This window comes from Neovison vison, chromosome 7 (genome assembly GCF_020171115.1).
Source record: "Neovison vison isolate M4711 chromosome 7, ASM_NN_V1, whole genome shotgun sequence".
In the NCBI taxonomy this organism is placed as follows: domain Eukaryota; kingdom Metazoa; phylum Chordata; class Mammalia; order Carnivora; family Mustelidae; genus Neogale; species Neogale vison.
The window spans coordinates 147,458,041-147,481,012 of record NC_058097.1 but is presented as its reverse complement, the minus strand read 5'-3'; the positions used below and the strand labels follow the sequence as shown (position 1 = coordinate 147,481,012).

The 22,972-nt window shown below is 57.9% G+C and overlaps 1 protein-coding gene across 6 annotated transcripts; it reads right to left on the bottom strand.

The window, feature by feature from the left end:
* Window positions 1–1,062: 1,062 nt before the first annotated feature.
* Window positions 1,063–21,412, bottom strand: WNT11 (Wnt family member 11). 6 transcript variants are annotated; one of them, XM_044258504.1, is made up of 8 exons: window positions 18,510–18,596; window positions 17,763–17,930; window positions 17,248–17,430; window positions 9,984–10,219; window positions 8,159–8,436; window positions 5,073–5,365; window positions 4,366–4,455; window positions 1,063–1,730 (listed from the first exon to the last, which is right to left on the bottom strand). In XM_044258504.1, exons 3-8 carry the CDS (start codon window positions 17,328–17,330, stop codon window positions 1,556–1,558), a joined length of 1,155 nt encoding a protein of 384 aa, XP_044114439.1. In that variant the 5' UTR covers window positions 17,331–17,430; window positions 17,763–17,930; window positions 18,510–18,596; the 3' UTR covers window positions 1,063–1,555. The 6 variants fall into 6 exon arrangements, with proteins under 6 accessions (XP_044114439.1, XP_044114441.1, XP_044114438.1 ...); XM_044258506.1 differs by lacking the exons at window positions 17,763–17,930; window positions 18,510–18,596 and adding an exon at window positions 21,200–21,412; XM_044258503.1 differs by lacking the exon at window positions 17,763–17,930.
* Window positions 21,413–22,972: the final 1,560 nt, after the last annotated feature.

Here is a 22,972-nt window from a genome sequence, read left to right as displayed (position 1 = left end):
TTCCGTGACTCTGGCCACCCTGTTGTGAGCTCCCAGGCAGGGACTTGGGTGGGTGGCCAAAGGGCCCTCTCTCTTCCCCACAATGATCAGTCCAGACTACAAGGCCCTGCTCTCCCCCAACCTGCATGTCAGTCTCTCCCCACCAGTGCCACTTGGGACGAATCAACCTCACAATTCCCACATGGCCAGGTCTCGAGAGCCCCAGCCCTCTCTCCATCTCCAACTCAGGGACTTGAGGTACCTCCAGCCAAACGCTTGTGACCTTCTTGACCCTCCTTGCCCCACACCCTACCGCCCTAGAGAGAACAAATCCCGAAGGCTCCACGTTTGACACGGGACAGGACTCTGAGGGCTTCTCTCCATACCCAGGGCAGCCTGGCCCAGGCACAGGTGCGGGTAGGGGGGAGGCTTTCCCACCCACAAACTTTCATCTCCGTCACCCCCCCTTTTACAAGTGGGGAAACTGAGGCATGGGCGGGTGGCAGGGGAAGCCTCCCCCATAGTCACACAGAACACCCACCATGGCTGGTGAGAGCCTGGGTCTGTTACTACCTCCCTGAGGTCTGCGTCCCCAACTCCCCGGGGTAGGTCTTCTCTGGAAGCTGGCTTAGCAAGTCTGACGACACAGTCAGGCCCTGCACACCCGCCTGCGTGTGTCCCTGAGGAACAAAGAATCTGCCAGCTGGGTTTATGTTTCAAGACGTCTGCCCTCGCCCTTGAGCCAGAGATCTTACGGAGAGATCAGGGCTGGAGCTGGGGGGCTAGGGACATCAATCGGAAGCCGCCTTGCCTAGAAACCCGAGAGGTCACCCCGCCCCGCCTCCGGCACCTTCCAAGTTCACTTGAGGAGGCCACAGACTGCAGGGGTGGGCTGGGGTTCTCTCCCCACGTATTTCATACAGCTGCTTAAAAAGCTTGTTTAAAATAGAGATCATTAGATATATTTATTTATATATATAAAATATATAAAGAGGAATTGAGGCGAGCCACCCCAAAGAAAAAGCTATGTTTTTATAAATATTTCTGTAGCTCCCACATCCCAGAGGAAGAAACAAAACAAAACAAAACAAAACAAAACAAAACATTGACAACCCAAGCTAGTGGTTCCGTGTGGTGGGCCCAGCAGGCTCAGACCCTGAGGGCAGCCAGTGGGGGGTTCTCAAGGGCAGGGTCTGCAGAACATTCTGAAGAGGACAGGCACACCCCACCCCACCGCACCCTTCCCAGCAGCTTGGTGTCTCTTGCTGTGAAAGGTCAAGTCCTTCCCAGTCCTGCCAAGCCCATGGCCCTGGCTTCTCGAAGTGCGGCGCGCAGGCGCTCCCAGCTCCGGCTGCCGGTTATTTTTAATCTAGTCGGTTTCCTTTGATGTGCCGGCCCTCCTTCCAGGGTGGCCAGGCCTTCTGTCCCCGGCGCTGTCCAAGTGGAGGCAAAGCCCAAGCCACCTCCCATGCCTGGCATCCCGGATCCCCAAACGGCCCTCCGCAGGGTGTGTCCAAGACGCCTGGTGAGTGGGGGTGGGGGTGGGCTCCGAGGGTCCCGGGGCGCGGGCGGGGCTTTACTTGCAGACGTAGCGCTCCACCGTGCGCTCGCAGCGGCGGCATGTGACGTAGCAGCACCAGTGGTACTTGCAGTGGCAGCGCTCGACGACGCGGTCCGTGTAAGGGTTGTAGCCGCGGCCGCAGCACATGAGGTCACAGCTGTCACTGCCGTGGGATGTCTTATTGCACTGCCTGTGGGGGGGGGGGTCGGGGAAGAGCACGGGGTGGTCAGAGTGCCACAAACCCCAGCATCCCGCTAACTTTTGCTCCACTTGGAAGGTGTCTTGGTCCCCAGGGGAATCATAACTAATCCCTTCCCCAGAGGGTACTTCTCATTTTCCCCTAGATTTCTAATAGGCGCGCATCAGAATGAAGGGACTGTTTTGTTTTTTTGGAGGTGTCTTTGTTTCCTCATCCTTCTACTTCTAAATACTGCAAGGAGCCTCAAACTGCTCTAACGATCCTGTCTTCAGATCTGATCTTGAATTATATTGCAACAAATGTAAAGATCGTGTTTACATGGACAATCCCAAGATAATTCTGGATAAGACATAGATGCAAGGCAGAGTGACTAGGCGGCAGGCTGTTTGCTGAAAGCGAACCTCTGTCAACCATTGGCCCCTCTGTGCTAGGTGCTTCCCTCCAGTATTTTACCTTCTAGGATCCTTGGGTCAGTGGAATTATGCCCATTGTACAGATGGTAATGGACTCAGCTAAGGGCAGAGGAGTCTGTGGGCAAGCAGTGCTTGCCCAGAGTTACACGGTGTGAGCATAGGGTCTGGGAGAGCTCAGGAGGACTTCCTGGAGGAGGGTCATATGGGCCATGTCACGTAAGACACGCAGCAATCTAAGATGGAGAAGAGGGTAAGAGTTTGAGGGGGCAAAGAAAACAAACAGCTTGGGCAAGGGGAAAGGACCTGACTTAATCTAAGGGGCAAGAACAAATGGAAGGATTAGGGCTGGAAGTGCGGAGGCTGGGAAAAAGAGGCCAAGATCTGGGCTGGGAGGAGGTCATGGGGTGGGAAGGAAGGGGCACAGGGAAGGAGAGTCAGGAGGTGACAGTGGCCTGCAGGTAGGGGCTACCAGCAGTTCTGGGCAGAAAGGAACAGCAGGAAGAACACATGCCCCAGAGGCAGACAGAGCTGGGTTCAAATCCCAGCACTGCCACTTACTCGCTATGTGACTCAAGGCAAGCCACATAACAAAGCTGACTCTGCTTAGTCACTCAACACCATTCATGCCTCTCAGCCGTATCCTGGAGGTCTCTGGACAATTTCTCCAGGAAAGGGTGGTAGGAAGAGGAAAGAGTTTCATTTTTATTTCTAGATCCCTGACATGCCATGTTTGGAACCTGCCCTCCAACCCCAAAACCAGACAAGGTCTGTAGTAGGGCCCAAGACAGGGAGCTGGGGAGAGTGGACTCAGAGCAAGATCCAGGAGCCTAGGGCAGCTTTCATCAGTGCAGGGGCTGCTGAAAGGAACATGACTAGAGGGCCAGGGTACTGGAATGCTGACTGCTGCTGAGGCTTCCCTTCACCAAGCTGGATGTGAGGGGGGTGCGGGGCACTGTCCCCAACTAAAGGGCCAGCCTCTAGAGAGCAGCCACTCATGCACACGCTCCTTACAGTTAACGAAGCTCATTTACCTCCAATCCCTTGTACTCCCGAATCCCCTCACCTAGCAGAGCTCATGTTCCCCCCTCCTCCAGGAAGCTTTCCTTGATGTCCAGGCTGGCTCAGGGCACCTCAGGACTCCCCTCCTCCTTCGGCTTTCCTCTGTCACAATCCAACCACTTATCTCTCCTGCCTCTCTATGCCTGCCAGAGCCTCACGTAATAAATAGATGGGAAAGTGTCTGTAGTTGTAAGCTACTGAGACTTTACAGTTGTTAACTGCAGAAAAAGCTGACCCATAGAGATGTCTGCAGAATGCCATCTTCAGAGGAATGGCCGAGAGCTGAGCCTGGCAGGAAATCTGGTGGCCAAGTGGGGGGAGGCATTCAGAGAAAGCAAGGGAGGCAGCCGGTGCTGTGGGATGGGGTGGATGGGATGCCCTCGTCAGTGGTTTGGGGGCAAGCAGAGTGGGGGCCCCTGGGACAGCAGAGTCCTGGCAGCCTGGGGGATGGGGAAGGGAGAGCACCATTAATGAGCCCTTCCCATGGCACTGACATGGCCCTCGGAAGTATAGCTGGTGCCTGCCGGCCACCCCTCCACACTGCACAGAAGCTGAGGCCGAGCCTCAGAGAAGTGAAGGGATGTGCTCAAGGTCCCGCAGCAAGCACACTGCAGCGCCAGGGTGGGAACGATCCTTTCCTCACACATGCGCACACGCACTCACATCCCCCCCATGGACCTAGGGAGACCCTCTGTGGGCTCCAGGCCCTCCCCAACCTCTCTGGGTTCTAGAATCCTTCTGCCCCCACCCCCTCCTCATCACACCCAGCCTGGCTGCCTCAGACCAGACTTGAGCTCCTTCCATCTCCCTGGCCCGACCTGGTTCCATCTTCACTCCGCCCGACACCCCTCAATCTGGCCTCCAGATGGGAGCCAGGGCCTCCTCGCAGAGCCTGCTGCCCTGGCCTGTGAAGATGGAGCCCCCCCCACGTCAGGCCCCCTCTCCTGGAGACAGGAACATGGGCTGCGGAGGAAGCAAATGCTGGCCGGGCACCAACTATGTGCCAGACACGTTCTCAGACACCCTCGCTCTGGTTCAATATTCTTTTAACCCCACAGAACACTAGTTTTGTGGAATGCTATTAGGGGCTCCCTAATAAAAGAGTTCCACAGCCAAACACCTCTGGGAAACGTTGGCTTAGGCAGATCCTTTACCGTGGGATTCCTCCAAGCCTTTCAAATGTCCTCGTGCTTTGCAGATCGCCAGAGAGAATTTCCCGATTGTATTTGACGGCAGGACTGTTCCTAGGAGAACATTCAGGACTAACGTCCCCCCAGAACCATCCCCAGGAAACATGGCTGCCCTGGTTCCTCATCAGCTATGCCCGGCACACAACAGGTCACCCCTGCTGGTTCTTTCTTTCCCCTGTCCTGAGCCGGCTTCAGCAGGGGTGATGGGACCAGCTGTGGGGACCTCAGCCCTGCTCTTAGGCTGGGGCCCAAGGGCAGAGAGAGCTGAGGCCCAGGAGGTGGGTGCGTGCCTATCAGGGGACACGGGAGCATGGTCTGCCCACAAGCCAGACCTCCTCCTCCTGCTGCCCAGGTTCTGTGTTCAGATCTGTACAGAACTCCTGCGTGCCTGTGGGCTGGCTGCTGCCCCCTTGTGCCTCAGGTCCTTCTCTATCCAGGATGTCCGGGCAAGGTACACAACGGCCCCTCCCAGGAGCTCTGCTGGGGGAGGGGGGTACCTCAGACCGCGGCACCTCTGCTCAGCACTTCTGGGGCCACCTCCCTCAACCAGGCAGGGACTCCATCCCCCAGATGTCAGCTGAAGTGAGACTCTGTGCTGGCCTTGAGCTGGGGCAGGCAGGGCCTGTCGGCAGAGCTGACCCCCTCCCGCCAAGGTGGCAGCGGGCCCTTACCTGTCTTGCGTTCCATGGGAGCCCACCTTCTCGTTCTTCATGCAGAAGTCGGGTGAGCTCTGCAGATAGACAAGCTCTGAGTCCTTCACAGGCCTGATATCCAGGTCCTTGGGCACCAGGTGCTTGCGGGTGCCCATGGGTCGGTGCACGACCTTGGTGGCCGACAGGTAGCGGGTCTTGAGGTCAGCGGCCACATCCCGGAGCTCCTGCAGCCCCTTCCAGCAGGTGCGGATAGAGCAGGAGCCAGACACCCCGTGGCACTTACACTTCATTTCCAGAGAGGCACGCAGAGCCTGCAGACAGGGGAAGGCGTCGGGCTGGGCAGCCAGGGTCCTCTCCCTGGCCTGCTCGGGGACCCTGCTGCCTACCCCCATTCCCCACATGCTGGGTGCTCTCAGGGAGTCGTCGCCTACTCTGGGCCTCAAGAGAGAGAGCTTTTGGTTCTGAAGCTGTGTTATAGGTTCTAAGTGTTATAGGTTCTAAGCTCCTTCTCCAGCCTGGGCAGTGGCTAGGAAGGACAGGAAAGGAAGGAGGGGTATTTGTAGTGATAACTGATTCCAAGTGCCCAAGCACTTAATATGGCTTCGTCATCATTAACAGTCCTTCACCGGAGGTAGCCTTCCTTTCCCCATTTTCAAATGGGGAAGCAAGGGCTCTGAGAGGCCAAGTCTCAAGCTCAAGGTTGCACAGTTAGAAAATCCTGGAGCTGGGATCTGAACTCAGGTCTGAGGGCAATTCCAAAAGCCATGGCTTTCAATAATTCCATGCTTTTCTCTTGCACAAAACTGGAGCTCACTGAATGTTTGCTGGGAGAAAGGGGAAAAAGAGAAGGGGAGGAATGATGATTGTGGGGGGTGGAAAGGCAGGAAGTCATGAGGGCGCACTCCCTCGCCTGGCTGGCCCTTCCCCTCCACCACTGGGTGACCCCCAGCAAGCCCCTCCACCAGTCAGCAGCTCCGCCCTACTCTGTGCAGGGCAGGCTCGAAACTGCTATCCGCAGAACCGCCGCAGGGATTCCACGAGAGGATGTGAATGAAACGGTTTTGCAAACTCAAAAAAGTCAAATTAACCTCGGTCTGAAAATCAGTCTAATGACTGTGGTGGAGCTGGGAGGCCTGGGCTCTGGGGCTTAGGGAGACTCTAGCCCCGGCTTCTGAAATGACTCTATACCCATCATCTTCCTCGGGCCTCAGTTTCCCCAAGTGTACCTGAGGGGCATGAGTTAAGACAGATGTCTTTTGCAGGCTGTTCAGTTTTGCATCTTAACCCTTGCTTCTCTGCACATAGGACTGGGATCCCTCTGCCCAGGCCAGCCCTCCTGCCTCCCTTCTGTAGAGCTACAAGGCTTACATACGACCCGTGTCCCCTGGGTCTACCCCTGCATTAGAAAGATGGGGAAACTGGGGCACAGAGAGGGCAGAGACTTGCCCCAAATCGTTCGGTGAGTTAGTGCAGGAGCTGGTAAGGTCCCAGGGCTCCTCTCCTTCACCGGTGCCAGGAAGTGGGGAATGTGGGAGTCCACTGGGTCTAGAATCAGAATTGGCTCAGCAAAGCCTGCGAGGAGCACAGGAATGAGATGAACCTGCTTGAAGGGCACATTCAACCTCTCAAGGGCATCAGGTACTCTTGAATCATCGACGACAGGTAACTACGTTTAGCTCCCCAGCTCACGTGGGTGGGAAGGGCCCTGAGCCTCCTGACACCCTCCATGGGCCCCTGTTTGCTATTTCGTTTAACTCTCATGAGCCCTGTGGCCACTGGGGAGGGGACTGGGTCCTTTTGCAGATGGCCCCAGGGAGGCCAGCTCCTTGGCATCAGGGCCCCAGGGACAGCCCCAGTGAGGCTAAGGAGCCCGTCTGGACTGCATGGTGTGGGGATGGCTGTGCCCCTGGCAGCATGAGCCTCAGGCCTGGCCGTGGGTAGGAATGAGGCTGGGCTCTTGGGCTGGGGGCGGGATTCCCAAGGATGGGGGCAGGCGGCAGGGTTGGGAGGCAGGGTCCTGAGTCCCTGGCCAGACCCTGCTACAGTCTCCACTAGTGTCTCATGGCCTAAGTTTCCCCAGCTTTCCAGATATGGCTTGGACATCCTAGAATCCTTCCAGGAGAGAGACCAGTGAGAGAGTGAGGGGAGGACGTGGAAACCTCTGGGCTCGGAGTCCCATAGACCTGGGCTCCATCGCACCCTCGTCCTTGGCTAAGCCACCTAGGCTCTCTCTGCCTCCCTTGCTGCCTCTGTATGATGGGCCTGCTAAGGCCGCAGGCAACCATGGGATGCCACATGTACCTGAAGTGCCTCCTTGAGCCCCCCACTGGTAAGGGGGATGGCAGGGCCTCCTTACTGGGGGGTGGGGTTTGTGGACTACAGGACAGCCACCACAGGGCCTGGTGCTCACATTGGTATGAAGGATTTCTTTTTCTTAATTTTCTAAAAATAAAAAGGTCCATTCATTTACTTACACGTTCACCCCAACCTTCTGTGGAATGAGGTGAGGAATCAAGGAGATACTGAGAGTAACACATGTTGGGGGCCCACTGCGCTCTGGAGTTGGGCGGGAGTCCCCAGTAGGGCCAAGGGGACCACCCCATAGGCTAAGGCTCTCACCCCACAGTCCTCCTCACGTCTCCTCCCACACCCAGCCGAGGCCCAAGTCCCCCATGGGAGGATCCTCAGGAACACGGCCAAGGGGGACTAGAGGGCAGCAAGCCCGTCCATTTTACAGATGGAAAGAACCGAGGCCAGCGAGGAAGTGACTTGCCCAACCTCCTCCAGCTAGTTTAGTGCCAGAGCCAAGGTGGGAACTTGCAGCTCTGGACTCCCAGCTCAGTGCCCCTTCTGCTCCACCCAACATTTTCAATTCAAATCCTGGTGGACCCCCTAGAGGAGGAGGAGCCTGACAAGCAGGCCCCAAGCATCTGGAAAGGGGAAAGGGGGACAAGGTGGGGAGTAGGATGGGAGCACATTGGTGTGGGTGGATTGGGGCCCGTCCCCCACCCCCCGCCACCCCCGCCATCAGGGCGCACTGGTGGCCCTCTCCTTGCCGACTGGCACAAACACAACCATCCGGGGTGGGTGGGGTGGGTGGTTACCTGTCTCCCCACTTCACTGTTGTGTAGACGCATCAGTTTATTGGCTTGGGATCCTGTTTTTTTCACCTTCATAGGAGCATCGGAAAACTTGGCCCCCATGAGGAGCCCGTAGCTGAGGTTGTCCGCACATCCTCCCCAGCGGTTCCCGGGCCCGGGTGGCTCACCTGGGACGGGGCCGCAGGAGCAGCCGGGCAGGTCGCCGGAGGTGCAGGCCCGGGCGATGGCGTGGCTGATGGCGGCCGCCGACAGCGCATACACGAAGGCTGACTCCCGCGTCCCTGGGGGGAGGTGCTGGGTCAGCCAGAGCTGGTGACCCTGGGGACAGGACCCCACCCAGGCCTGAGGGCCCCGTCCTGAGCCCCTGCCTGCCTCAGTGGGGCTGGCAGGGGACAGGGGCTACAACCAGGTGGACGACACTAGGGACATGAACCTGTCGCTTGCCCATTCTCCCACACATACATCAGCTGACTTGGACACTTGCTCGCAAATGCCCCCCGCAGGCCCGCAAAGCCCACACACCAATGGGCACCCTTGCTTCCACACACTCACGATTCTGGATCTTCCTCCGTTTCCCTGCACTCACCGTTAGGGGCTACTCCTCAAAGGACTCATGCCTCAAAGGGCAGATGAGTGTGCAAGAGGTTGAAATGTGTTCCCCCAAAAGAGAAGGCCAAGTTCTGACCCCTGGTACCTGTGAACATGACCTCATTTAGAACCAGGGTCTTGGCAGGTGTCATGGAACTAAGATGTGGTCGTCCTGGACAGGGTGGGCCCAACTCCAATGACTACTTCCTTACGGGAAGGGGGAATCATGGATACAGAGACCCATGGCGGGGGAAACCCCACACGACAGAAGCAGGGATCGAGGCAAAGCTTCTACAAGCTAAGGAACACCGAGGCTGCTGGCAACCACCAAAAGTTCAGAAGAGACAAGGAAGGATCCTCCCCAGGGTCATCGACGGGGAGCACAGGCCTGCTGGCTCCTTGATTTCAGACTTCCAGCCTCCAGAACCCTGCACAATACAGCTTTGGTGTTAGAATTCCTGTTCGTGGGACTTGGTCACAGCAGCCTCGGGAAACCAATCCGGACGGAGCCCAACGCGCCTCTGCTGGAGGGTGTTCTTGCCTTAGGTTCATGCAAGTCACCTCCCCTTCTCAAGCCTCAGTTTGCCTAACTGTAGAGTGGGAATGATAACACCCACCTCACAGGCTTGCTCTAGAGTTCAAATCTTTGGGAAGGAAGGAAGCTTTGTCAAGTGCTCCACAAACCTTAACTGTTACCTTGTGGGGGAGAGATTAGATCCTCTGGGGCCCTTGTGCCCATCAACACCCTCCCCCTCCAAAATCTACCCCAGAAGGCACCTGCTCTGGAAAGTGAAACCCCTACCTCTCATTGTGCATTTCACAGCATCGGCAGTCACCTCTGTCTAGAAGGACCTGCGCACACCTGTCTGCCTGAGGGTGGGCTGTCCTGTCCTCCTGGGCCACATCCACCCTTTCTTTGCGCATTCGGGTACACAAGCATTTGTACTAGCCCTACACTGTTATATCCACTCCCTGTGTATTCCTTTATTCATCACTTCATGCCTAGATACCCATATCTGTGATTAAATTCAGCCACCCATCCATCCACACCTGTATTCTTCTCCGCGCCCCCATCCACCCCCCAATCTCGGCACCCATCCACCCACCGCAGAGAAATCAACATCTATCCATCCATCCAGGAGTTCACCCACCTACCCAGACACATACCTGTATGCCCAAATTCACCCATCCCCACCTGCACGCATGCCACAAGCCCCGGCAGCCCGTGCTGGCTCCCTACCTCTCTCCAGGTCAAGCAGGTAGTTGGGGGCAAGCTCGATGGAGGAGCAGTTCCAGCGCATGTCGGCGAATGCCCTGCGGCAGGCCTTCATGACCTCGCGGGCGGCGTGCACAACGGTGTGCATGAGCTCCAGGTTGCTACGGCAGAGCTGCACCTGTGCAGACACCAGCCCCTCCAGCTGCTTGCAGTGCTGCGTCTGGTTCAACGCCAGGGCTGCCGGGGTCTTGGACAGTGCCCTGCATGCCGCCAGAGGACAACAACCCATGGGAAGAAAGAGAGTGTCATGACGGGCCGCCTGCCCTATGGTCCCAGCCTTCCCTCAATGTGGTTGGGGGCCTTTGCTAGAAAGAGCTGGGAAACCAAGACACAAAGACACCCCCCCCCCCGTGACCTTGGGCACATCACCATCCCTCTCTGCGTCAGGCCTTCATTCATAATGCAGGATCATGACCTCCTCCCTACCTAGGCTTTGCTATCATTATCCTAACAATAAACCGTTTTATGGGTCACAGAGCACTCACACCCGCTTCCTTGTTTAATTCCTGTGAATTATGACTCCTTGTTCAACATTCAGTCCCTGCCAAGTCCCTGTATGTGCTGGGCCCCCGCGCTGCGTGCTAAATGATTACAGTCCCACCATAATCCTTACCGTTAACTGAGCACTTACTAGATGCACAGGAGGAGCTAGGAGCCTATCATACATCCCTCTGTTTAATTATTAAAGTCATTTATGGGGCTGTAAAATCCCACAACATGAAAGGAATTTATTAAAGGATTAAGGAGTCACTCAATTTTGTGATAGATTACACTTAGCCATGAACTTGCTGTGTGCCCCTAGATAAATTACTGTCCTCTTCTGGGCTTCGGAGTCTGTACCTGCAAACTCTATTTCCCAGAATGGGTTCCAGTGAGACACTCTGAAAAAAGGGATCCAGACATAAGTGCATTTGGGGAACCTGATATACTCTATCCCTCTTTGGAGAGTAACTGATGCACATTTACATTTTAAAAGCCCTGAGAAGTCCCACAGCAAAGCAATAGGCTGGGTTTTGTTTAACTCAGGAGGCAGTTTAGCACAAAGGCCTTTGTCTGAGAAACGCTGACCTCATCCAGGCTTTGGGAAAGGCTGGCCTGGGGGTTGCTTATGAACCCAGGTGACCTTACAGGATCGAGGAGCTTTCCTGATCCCGGCTCTAGGTACTGGGACTGCAAAGCTGCAGGAGCAGGGGTCCATCCTGGATGCACGTTTCTCCTCTGAGGTATCTCCTCTAAGTGCATGCTACAGGGACCCCAACAGCCTTAAAGGGTTCTGCATAGACTAATCCCCTGCCCCAGAGCCAGCTGGCCCTCAGCAAGCCAGCAGAGACTCGTGAGGAAGTGGGGCTGGGGGCGGGGGATGCTGATCTGCAGCCACAGTGCTGGGGGGCCCTCCCTGCTTGCTGTGAGCACCGCAGTCTATCAGGGTCAGGGCTGAGATGTACTGAGGCCAAGATCCCAGACCACCACCCTCCCACCCTCCCTAGGGACCCAGGACCCTGCCTAGGGAGATAGTACCGTGCGAAAGAACAGTACAGGGAGGGGCAGACTCCGGGGTCTGTTGTTCTCCCTTGTGACCTTGAGCAAGTCACTTGGCCTCCTCTCCTAGGCCAGCAACCTCTCAGCATTGCCAGGGGGGAGTAACTCAGTGCACCTCATGTGCTCTGCCCATGACTGACACACCCACTCGACACTCAGGGAGGGAGGTACTACAGTCCCTGAACTGGTGGTCTTTTCCTACCAGCCAAGGGCTGCCGCAAACCTGGGCCCCCTCTCCAGCATCCTGACCTTAACATCTGGTCACATCAGACTCCTGGCTCCTCTGAAGGGGGACCACCCTACCACCTTGTCCTTGCCCAGGAATACCTTTCCCCTTGCTAAATGAACAAATGAACTTGATCTGCTTGTGGAAGAAATATTTACTAAGCACCAACTCCTCCTGAACTCATTTGGTAACAAACACGACACAGATCCTTTCCCCAAGGAGCCCCGAATCTAAGGGCTACACAGAACCCATCCACAGTTATAACCCAGATGTTCCAGCTCATGGGCTGGCCCAGGAAAGAGCCCAACTTAGGGCACAGCTGTGTGACATGGGTAAGCTACCCAACCTCTCTGGGCCTCATGGTCCTCATCTGTTATAAGAAAATGGCAATTTCCACTTCAAAAGGTCAGGGCAAGACTTCAATATGATAATGCATATAAAACATCTGGCACACTCACACATGGGATTGCCTCTGCTTATTGCTAGGTGAATACCAGACCAGAGGGAGTCAGAGACCCTGGGTTCTAGCTCCAGGTCTGCCTTGTATGTGCTGTTCACCTTGGGCAAATTGCTGAGCCTCTCTGAGCAACACCTACAAAATGGGAACTCCGAGAGGCCTTAGAGGGGCTGAGTTGGGTAACAGGAGCTACGTTAGGTCCTAATAAGTCAGTTTCCCTCTGCCTCTCACTCTCCAACACATGCCCCACCCATGCTACGACTCCAAAGTAGAGAAAGCAGAGCCAAGACAAGTGGGCCCGGTCTGGTGTCTGCAGTCGGGCTGGCCTGGCCCAGCCTCAGACTGATCATGGCTTTCTTAGGTTGTTTCTCCTCACTGCTACCCCTGGCCCGTCCCTACCCTCCAAACCATGAGCAGGGAATGTCTGGTAGCTTTGGATGCAGAGGTAAGTTAGGCATGGTTTCATGACCTGCGCTGAGCCAGCCAATCCTCCCCAGCCCTCTGAGCCCCGGAGGCCTGTCTAGGCCAGGACCGCTCAGGGAACCTCTTGTCTGGATTCCTGCAGCCTAGACTGGGGGAGCTGTGACCATATAGAGCCAGATGCTATCCCCTCAGCCTGTTTCCTGGTCGGTACAGCCCCCCACCTGCACCCAGCTACCACCACCCACACACGTGGACACACTACCCCACGAAGGCAGAGCGTTCCCCAGCTGACAGAGCCTCTCGCCTCACGCCCTATCCCATGCTCACAGAGGGGTCGAGCTGGGAGAGGACTACCCCCTGCCCTTTGTACAGAGGATGACACAGAGGCGCTCCGGGGCCCAGATGCCCCATCTCCTCCCGATGCCATCCTCCCGCAGACCTGGCATCTCCTTCCTGGGTCCCCCTCTGCTGGGCTGGGGGCTGCCGACACTCAGCCTGTCCTGAGTCTGCTCTGCCCTTCATCCTGGCCCAACTTTCTTCCTTGCCCTCCGTGCCAGTTTTCTGTTTCACAATGGGAAGGGTGATAGGAGATATTTGAGAAAATGCCCTGCACAGCACGGGGGAGCGTGCAGTGGGCACTGGAGCAGAGAGGCAGCCTTCTGAGTCCTGGCAACCTGGGCTCCTGCTCCAGCCCAGAAATGGACAGTGAAGGCCCAGGCTTTTCCTGGGGAGCTCAGTGCAGCCAGTTCCTGACTGCCATGTGCTTTGGCTCCAAAGTGGGGCGGGGTTCTCTGTGCTTCTGGTGCCTGGGGACCTGGGCCACTCTGGGTATCGGTCTGTCCCACTCTAGAGTCACCCAGCCTCCACCTCCCCAGCCAGAGGTGAGAAGAGGTACTAGGAGGAAACCCCAGTGAGAAGTCCCCCAGATGAGGCCCAGACCGCCAAGGCGGGCAGAGGACAGACAGGAAGCATCCTGGAGAGCCTTGGTGGGCGAGGAGGGGGAGAGTGGGGCACATAGAGCGGCCAGCCGCAGCACGCAGGCGGGGAGATCTGGAGGCAGGAGGCAGCGGATTCCACTCCAGAGGAGGGCCATGCGGTCATCTGGTAATTAGTGGTAATGACCGTTTCTAACTAAGTCCCCCTTGGGGAGGTAATCAAGGATGAGGGCGGGAGGCGGGGGAGTTAGCCGTCTGGACATCTCCTCCGGCTTACCTCGCGGCAGCAGACCCCTAATTGAAAACATTTTGGTTTATCAGGGGCTGGGGACATGGGGGAGAAGGTGGAAGAAAGGACACAAGGGAACAGAGTTCACAAGCAAGGTCCGTGCCAAGGATGCATGCTGGTGGCCAAGGTCTCTTTCATCTGGGAGTCGAGGGTTCTCCTGGGAGTGGCTCGGGGACTGAGGCTGGGGTTTCAGCTCCAGCTCAGTCGCTCATCCAATATGTGACCTCAGGCAGGTCACTGGCCCTTGCTGGGCCTCAGTGTCCCCATCTCACTGTACAAGTGGGAACACCAAGGCCAAGGAAGGGCAAGGCTTTCCCAGATGTGTACATAGCCAATTGGGCAGAGCCAAGCCAGAACCCAAGCTTCCCAGATTCCAGGCTATGGCTCTTTCGCTCCCATTTTAGAGATGAGGAAACTGAGACTCAGAGAGGCAGAAACCACTGATTTTCCTGAGGCATGGCTCATGGCTAATGGACTGGCAAAGCTCAGGCTGAGACCCAGATTCCCAACAGGGCCACTGAGCCCCATCTGGTTTCAATTTTGGTGTCAATTGCCCCTTTCACCTTCAGGTCCCTTTCCAAAGCCCAGTGCAGCAGGACCACGGGGACAACCCCGGGACAGGTGAGTCTCCTGGGTAAGCCCCCAGCCTCCCGGGCCCACTGTTCCATGGTTCCCTGGGACCACAAAGCCACAGAGCCAGACCTCCTAATTCCACACCCTGCTTCTGCTGCCTACTAACTGTGACACCCTGGGAGTTAGAGGCCCCTTTGTCCCTCCATTTCCTGTTCTATTCAAATGGGGTGACAGCAGAACCCCCCACCCATGGTGGTTGGGAAATTCAAATGAAACAATATACATAAAGTGCACAGAACAGGGACGCCTGGGTGGCTCAGTCAGTCAAGCCTCTGCCTTCGGCTCAGGTCATGATCCCAGGGTCCGGGGCTCCAGCCCCACATCAGACTCCCTGCTCAGCGGGGAGCCTGCTTCTCCCTCTTCTCCTCCCCTCTCCATTTCTGCTCTCTCTCCCAAATAAAATCTTAAAAAAAAAAAAAGTGCTCAGAACAGTGCTTGGTATGTAACAAAGCCACACACACACACACACACACACACACACACACACACACACACACAGAGTTTGCTATGCTTAAACTCCACACCAGTCTCTCCCTCTATCTTCAGGTCCAGCAAGAGTTTAACCACTATCACGGGGCTTGGGTGAATAGAGCCCATCTGCCTGGGTTCTGATCCCACAGCCACCATTAACTAGCTGCGTGATCTTGGACAAGTAACTGAACCTCTCTGTTCTTTAGTTTCCTCATTTGTAAAATGCTAGTGATAAGAATATCTCGGACCTGATGAGAGTATTATCAAACTTAAGCGACTAAAGCTTTTGGAACGGAGTCTGGGGATTTACGAGGGAGCTCCTACCATTCCTGGCTTCTCTCCTTCCCCACGATGCACTGGCCTGCCTCTCTACTTGCGTCCCTGCTCTTGCTCCTGCCGAGATGCCTGCTTTGCATTCCATCCTTGGCCATCGAAATCCTACCTACTCTTTGAAGCCCAGCCCAAGCCACCTCCCTTTGATAAGATTCTAACCGCCCCTCCTCTGGGCTCCCACACTCCCTCTCCTAGCACACAGCCCAAAGTCCACTTCACATCTGGACACGTCCATCTACCCCAAGCACAGGAGCCGCTGTAAGGCAGACACTGAATGTTCATCTTTGCAGCAGCCCAGGCAAGGCAGTGGGGACAGCATGGACGCTGGGTTTAGCTAGCCATCTATTCCAGGCCCTCCTGGGCCACGTGCCACAGGGGGGCTCGTGCAAGCCACAGGCTTGTCAGAGCCTCAACTCTCCCACTGGCACGGGAATGGTAGTGGCATCCCGCACTAGGAGGAGCAAGGCTCTTTCTTGGCCTCTGATGCTCCTTATGCTTTCTGGCAAATCATTCCCCCTGCTGGGGACCTCAGTTGCCTTATCTGTACAATGGTGTGGAGGGTGAGGAGGGCTTGGATGCTCTGATCAGAGGTTCCCACCAGCTGGTACAGTGCCAGGCACCAGCAGGAGAAGGTGGCTGACGTTTCAAAAAACTAATCAGAAGCAGCTGAGAAGAGCCTCTGAGCCCAGGCTTCTCCTTGCAGACAAGATATACAAGAAAGAAGATGGGGTTCCCCATCCTGAATCACCAATTAATCAATAACTCAGCCCCCGGGAGGGGATGGCCAGTGACCTCAGGACTGTTTGCTGGCAGCCCAGCCACAACTGCCCTGTCCTGCAGCTAATCCACGAACCTTCTTCATAGCCCCTCCCCAGCCCCCATAATCTGTCCCTACCTTTCTTATCTGGCCCCCACTCCACCCCGACTCCAGACCTGTCCTGTCCTGGGCTTCCCCACCACTCAGAATAGAGTCCCTTCACCCAAAGTGCCCTCCTCCCCACTGAGCCCACCCGCCAAAGTCCCAGAGACTCCTCAGGCCCAACCTAAGGCACCACTGCTCACAGATCACCCCAGGGTCCCAAGTATGTGCCCCCTACCGGGTAGTCTCCTCTCCCCTGGGCGCCCATACCACTGCCCTGGTCCCTCCTAAGGCACTTGGAGTTATTTACAGCTTGGGCTTATCTCTTCCAGCCCAGAGGGCAGCTCCTCCAGGAAGGGGCTGGGTTTTACTCCTCTCTCCCCTCCACGGCCTGGCCCACAGCCTTGTCCAGAGCAGGCACTCCCTTCTGCTGGATGGAAGAAAGACTCCATCTCCCACCTACCGGTCCATTAATAATTTCTGTCTAAAGGAACACCCATCACATGTGCACAGCATCTGACAGTTTACCAAGTTCTTTCATGAGCCGCTTCTCCTCTGATCAGAGTTAGCTAGAGACTCCTTCCCTCCTTCGACAGAGGACACTGAGGCTCCCAGAGGTTGAGCAACCCTTCCTCCAAGGTCACCCAGGAGGTGGGAGTCAGGGCTGTTTGAGATCTTCTACTAGGGTCAGGAGACTGACAGGAAACATGATACTGAGCAGGCCAGGGAGCAGAGCAGCACAGAGCCTGTCCATTGGCCCAGTGGACCACATTGCCTTTTTCCATCTGTCCCCGTTGAGGTCTTGTGAAATGCTAAGCCGCACAGGACCAGGCAGTTCTGTCGTTCCACATGCCCTGTCCCGGTCCTGCTTCCCAACTCTCGGGGAGGTAGGACAGTATTTTACACAGTAGGAAAAGGAAGCTTAAAAAGAGTGACTTGTCCACGACCTCCAAGCCAACTTTTGCTCCTGGGTCTGGGCATGCTCACTCGATCCCCAGCGGGTGCCCCTCCACATTAGCCGCTGCCCCCAACCTCCTGTACCACACCCGATGTCCCCACTTACAGCCACTTGATGCCGTAGCATACGCCGGTCTGGAGCGCCAGGGCGAAGAGGAGCGCCTCGCAGACCCGCGGCCGCGCCCTCATGGTGGCGCGGCACGCGCGCTCGGGGGTCGCACCCTTGAAGAGTTGCAGCGAAGTCCCGCAGCGCGCACTGCCACCGCTGCTCGTCCTGAGCGCACGCCGCCTGCAGTCGGGGAGAGCGAAGGCGGCGGGTTAAGGCGACGCGCAGGGCTGGGGCCGCGGGGGGGGGGGGCGTTTTATTCAAATTACAAAGGAGGGGTCGGCCCGGGAGGCCGAGCGCGCGGCGGGCGTCGCCTCCCGCCCCGCACTGCCTGGGACGCTGCAGGCGTCTGGCTCAAATTAGGTGTCGCCCGAGCGCGGCCGAGGGCGTGTCCACCTAGCGCGGCCCCAGGCTGGGATCCAGCCTGCCAGTGCGCAGGGAAAGGGGGACTGGACCAGAGAGGGAGAGGGCCGGTCAGAGACAGAGGCAGAGGGAGCAGCCGGGCACAGACAGACCTCGCGAGGGACGGAAACGGGAGGAGGAAGGGGGTCAGGTCCGAGGCCGGGCGTGAGCTAGGGCAGATGGCGGGCCCAGGATCCGCGTTATCTCCAAAATATTAACCACTAGTTCGTAGGGAGGGCCTTGGCAATTCTCCTTCCCAGCTGGGCCTCGGTTTACCTCCTCTGTAAACAAGGGACACAGATGTGATTCCAACCGGGATTCAGACACAATTCGCCTTTTATAAAGGAACTTCATGATCGCATCTGCTCCTCCCAGCAACCCTGTGAGATAGGTACTATCGCTGTCCCCATCTCACAATGAGAAATCTGAGGCCCGAAGATGCGGAAAGGCGTTGTTTATCCAGTGAACTGCAGGTCCATGCCCCTCGTTCTACTCCTAGGTGTCCTGTTAGGAAATGGGAACTTGCTCCGGGCATCAGTGAAGGTGACGATGAGAAATGAGATGCCAAAGGTCTTTGCACAGTGATCGGGAGTCTGCAAGTGCCCGCCTAGCGCCCCCCCGCCCCGCCCACTTTGAAGGGTCGGGTGGTGCCCAGGCCCGAGCCAAGGCGGGACAGCCCCGCCAACGCTTAGCCTACTCACGGAGCCGGCGCGATGCCGCCTCTGGCCGCCAGGGGGCATCCTGGGGCCGCGGAGCAACCATTACCCAGCCCTCCCGCAGGTCGCAGGGCCGCTTCTCCGGCTTTTTCTTCTACATCCCCCCCCCCCCCAATTTTTGGTCTTCCCTCTCTTCATTCTCACCTCGTTAACTACCTTCCCGGCTTCTCTCAAATTTACCAACACTTGGCGTTCTCCCGGAGACAAACACGACTCTGCAGCCCCTCTCCCCTGGGGAGGAACAGAGACAAAGAAAGGGATTCCTTTCTAAAAGGCTCGGGGAGTTGCAGGAGACGGCGCCCACCTTACAGAGGGCGCTTGAGCCGAACGGGGGCGTTCTCATCTGTCTGTGTGAGTTTGGGCGAGCCCTCCAACCTCCCCCAGGCTGTTTCCCCTTGTATGAAACAAGGGACTGGACTCGACCGCACATCTCCCGAAGTCTTCTAAACCTCGCAGGAGCCTGCGAGTCTTTGAGCTCCCCTCTCTGCCTGAGTTTCCACTGTTACGAATACCTGTGCTGTGTGTGTGCGTGTACGAGTATGCCTCAAGCACACACACAGATCTGAAATAGCACTGTTTTCTGAAAGCTTGCGGTACAACCCAGAAGGCAGGGATGAAACCCTGAATTACGTTTCTTTTTCCTCCTTCCCAGTCTCCTGCTAGGGGCCTAACACCGAGCCGCTCACTACAGACGTGCTGAGTCCAAGGCTAGGGGTCTCAGCGGGGTTCTCAGTGTTAACTGAGCCCCCTCTTCCCGAACCCAGCCTGCATCCAAACCTTTTGTCTTACGGCCCTGAAAGTTTGCCACACTCCTGCGGACAAGAAGTATATCGGCTGGATACGGGGGGTAGGGGAGAGGATCAAAACTCCAGTCACTGTCTCTTTTCGCCCCCACCCTGTCCCGAAATGTGGGCTCCCCTCCACCCCCTACCCCGCCCCCCGCCAGGCGCCCTGCATTCCAGAGTGGGGAGGAGGAAGGAACTGCACGCGGACAGAGAGTGCGGATTCACAGCGGGTGATTCGTGTCCAGCCCTACTCGCCCAGGGAGAGGAGGGGCCGCCCTGGTCACAGCAAACGAGGACTCAGGCCTACGGACACTCCAGATCTTTCCTGAGAGGCCCCGTGGTCCCGGGCTTCTCACTCCACCAGCCCTGCACGTCGCTAGGAGACATCGCTGGGAGACATCGCTGGCCTGGCCTTCTGAGTCCTAACGGATTATTCCTGTCCAGTGTAAGTGAGTCCAGGACAACGTCGCCGGCTGTGGGGTCACCCTCAGCCCGCGCGCGGCGGGTCAGGACGCACTTGCTTCCCCGAGCCCCCGGCCCGCCAGGGGGCGCTACGCCGGGGTTCGCGGTGGGATCCGCAGCTGCCTCCTGCGCGGTGGGACTTTGGGCAAGTCCCCTTCTCTTCCTGGGCCCAGGTGTCCCCGTCTGAGGATGAGATGAGGCGTAGAGTAAGTGCCCTCTCCGCGCTGGTCGTTGTATAAGACATCCACTTGCCGCGGGCAGCCGCGAACCGCTCGACCCCTTGTTTCAGGCTCAGCGCGGAAGCTCCCTTGGGGCCAGGCGCGTAGCTGACCAGCGTCAAAGCGCAGCGTCTTTGGGAGAGACAAGCTGTCCCTTCCTCCCCCGCGCTGGGGTCAAGGCCTAAGCTACTCCGTTGCAGCTGGCGACAGAAGTGGCCTCCCGGGCTGTGCACTGTGAGCTCAGTAGCCGCAACCCGCTCCAACAGGTGGTTATAAGGCTTGGGCTCTGGAAGTCCTTGGAAACGCCGCCGCTAAGGAGGCCGCTCCTCTAAGTCCAGCCGGTGGGGCCACGCGGAGCCTTCCCTACCGGGATGAGCTCTCACTGGGCCGGGAGCTGGCGCGGCGCTCGGGGCCGAGTGTCCACGCCTCGGGCTGCGCAGCTGGCAGAGCCGACCCTGCTAGCCGGTGACGCCGAGCGACCGCTTCAAGGTTACCTGCGACGCCAAGCTAGGCCGGGCCCACAACCCGGATTTGAACCCAGTGGGGAGTCTTGCGAAATCTGTCTGCTCTGCTTCGAAAGACGCGCCCGGTTACCCGCGAGACGGGCTATTTTAGAAGAGGGAAGGGTGGGGTGGGAGGACCCGGGATACGTCCTGCCACCCCTCTGGAGCCGGACCCTGAGAGCCTAAGGACCCTCAGGGTCACGGAGACACCTCACCCCCACGAGGTGGGAGGTGTGGGGCTCATGCGCGAACTCAGCCAGATGTTCGTGGCGGCTCCAGATGTGCCTCCGTCCCGGGACAGGGCTCTCCTCCACCCCACCCCCAGTCTGGAGCTCAGGTCCGTGAACAGTCCCAGTTCTCCCCTTCCCCCGCCGCCTCGGGGAGTCAGTCTCAAAGCGAAGCTTCCGCCCCCACAGCCCTCCCCCCAATTTGGTAGGAGCTGCAGTAGTTCTCTGCCTTTGGCCACCTTCTCCCACCCCGCCATACACACCCTCTTGCCCAGCCGCACGATCCAAGTCCCCCACCCCCGGGATGGCTCGGGCATGATCTCATTCTCGGGCCGAGTGGGAGGGAGAGGGTCGAATCGGGGGAACGGGGCCGGGAAGGCTGGCAGCGACCGGCACAATCGGCACAAGCAACGTCCAGCATACAGACCGGGAAGGCCCGCGCCCCCTAGGCACCCCCACGGCTGCGCTCCTCCAGGAGACTCCTCGGAGAATCGCAGAGGGGAGGTGTGGAGGAGGACTTGATGTGCTTACCCGCGAGTCTGTGCCCTACGGGGTCGTGTTGTCCCCCTCGGACTCGGACGCCCCCGCCCCAGCACGTCCCCGCTGAGCACCAGCGCGCTGCGGGCGGCCGCGGCTCACCTCCTGGGGCGCTCGGCGGGCGCGCCCTGAGTGCCCCGCTGCCCGGGCGGGCCGGGGAATGGCTAGCGCGGCCCCCAGCGGCCTCGAACGCTCTCCGGGCTGGGCAGGCGGCGACGGCGCCGTCTTCACGCGGCAGCCGCAGAAGGACGCCCGGGATCCCCGCGAACGGCGGCCGGCTCGGGTTCCGCGAGGACTGCTGGCAGTGCGGACTCAGGCTGCACAGGGCTGCGCCGGGCACTCGGGGCCTGCGCTCGCCCGCTCGCCCGAGCTCTCCTCCTCGCGCCGCAGTCTCCGGCGCTGGCCTCCCGAACAGCTTTATAAGGCGCGGGCAGTCGCTTTGATCCGCCCACGTCAGCGCGCCGAAACCCCACCGGGTGGCTCCGGCCGCGCGCGGGGGGCGGGGACGGGATCCCAGCGGACGCCACGGACCCGCGGCGCCGGCGGCACAGAGGACTTCGCACCCCGATGTGTTACAAAGGGGGGACTTATTAGCCGTAGCTGGTGTTTAATAAACGCGCCTGCTGCCGGCGTCCTGCGGCCCTGCGGTGCGTGGGGGCCCAGGGAGGGCAGGTTTCTAGAGCTCGCAGCCAGCGGAGTGAGGAGCCTCAGCCCGTCTGGTTTGACAGAGGAGGAAGCCAAGGCTCCCAGGGAAGTCCTGCTTCGGTCTCAGCCTGGAGCCCGGCTGGTATCACGAGGTGTTTTGTCTTGCAACTCGGTTACTTGACACGTCTGGGGGCCTGAGGACTGCGTTGGCGTCCCAGGACGTCCTTCGAAGGGTCATCTCTCTAGACTCCTGCTTCTAGTTCTGGAAAAGGGATCCGCCATCCCGAGCTTTGTGCGGAAAAGAGGAGCGAAAGTGCGCTGCCCTGTGAAGCACGCTGTAAACCCCAAGCCCAAGAAGGCAGGCGTTCCAGCCTCTGGGGTGACTGTCGGGGAAGTTTTCTGGACACCTTGCCTCCTGTTCCCGGGGGTGGGGGGTGGCTACCGGCGGAGAACTGGGTTTTAGAAACTAGTTGGGACTACAGAAGTGCGTCCTACTCTGCGTGGAGCAGGCCCGGGGCTAGGGCTGTGTTTCTGAAGCAACTTCCCTGGGACTGGTTAGGTCAGTGCCCATCCCTCTCCGCACCCACCCCTTGGCCTTTCTGGCTGACAGCACACACACACATACCCCTCATTTCTAACTTGCTGGGTCAGGTGTTGAGGTTTCCATGGCTTCTGTTTGCCCCTACTCCAGGGGCCTCTGTCCCAAGCATAATCTCAAGGATAATCTAGCTCATCAGTAGAAGGGATATACAGACTTAGTGACAAGGGGCTTGCCTTAAGTTCCCTAAAACACCTGGTACGCTTTGTCCATTCCTTGTAGCTGCCACCAAGTGGCCCCCATAGGCTGCCCCAGCCAGGCTGCAGGTACACCATGTACACACACATATCCGGGCCCACAGAGCCCACTGCAGGCTCTTGGCCATACAGATACCCTCTGCACCTGACTGCTAGTCCTCACTGCACACAGGGCTGGGGCATATCACCCCACAGATGGTCACAACACACTCAGGAGACACCTGCACACACCATATTCCCACACACATTCAGTAGCAGATACAAGTGAAATGACCATATACATCTTCGAGATGAAGCCAAAGACGTGACTGCCCCCATCCAGTTCACGCACATACGTGTGCTTCTTTGCACACATGGGAATGCACATGCAGCTTCCAAGCATGCAACACCAAATGCAAAGACACTCCTGCAGAGAGTCATGGGAATGTCCTTGTG

Coding starts and splice junctions, on each gene's coding strand:
- WNT11 (XM_044258506.1), bottom strand. CDS start 17,330: ATGAGGGCGCGGCCGCGGGTCTGCGAGGCGCTCCTCTTCGCCCTGGCG. Junction 5,366..8,158: donor ACAGTGAAGTGGGGAGACAG/GTAACCACCCAC, acceptor CCCTGTCTGCAG/GCTCTGCGTGCCTCTCTGGA. Junction 4,456..5,072: donor TCCCATGGAACGCAAGACAG/GTAAGGGCCCGC, acceptor ATGTTCTCCTAG/GAACAGTCCTGCCGTCAAAT.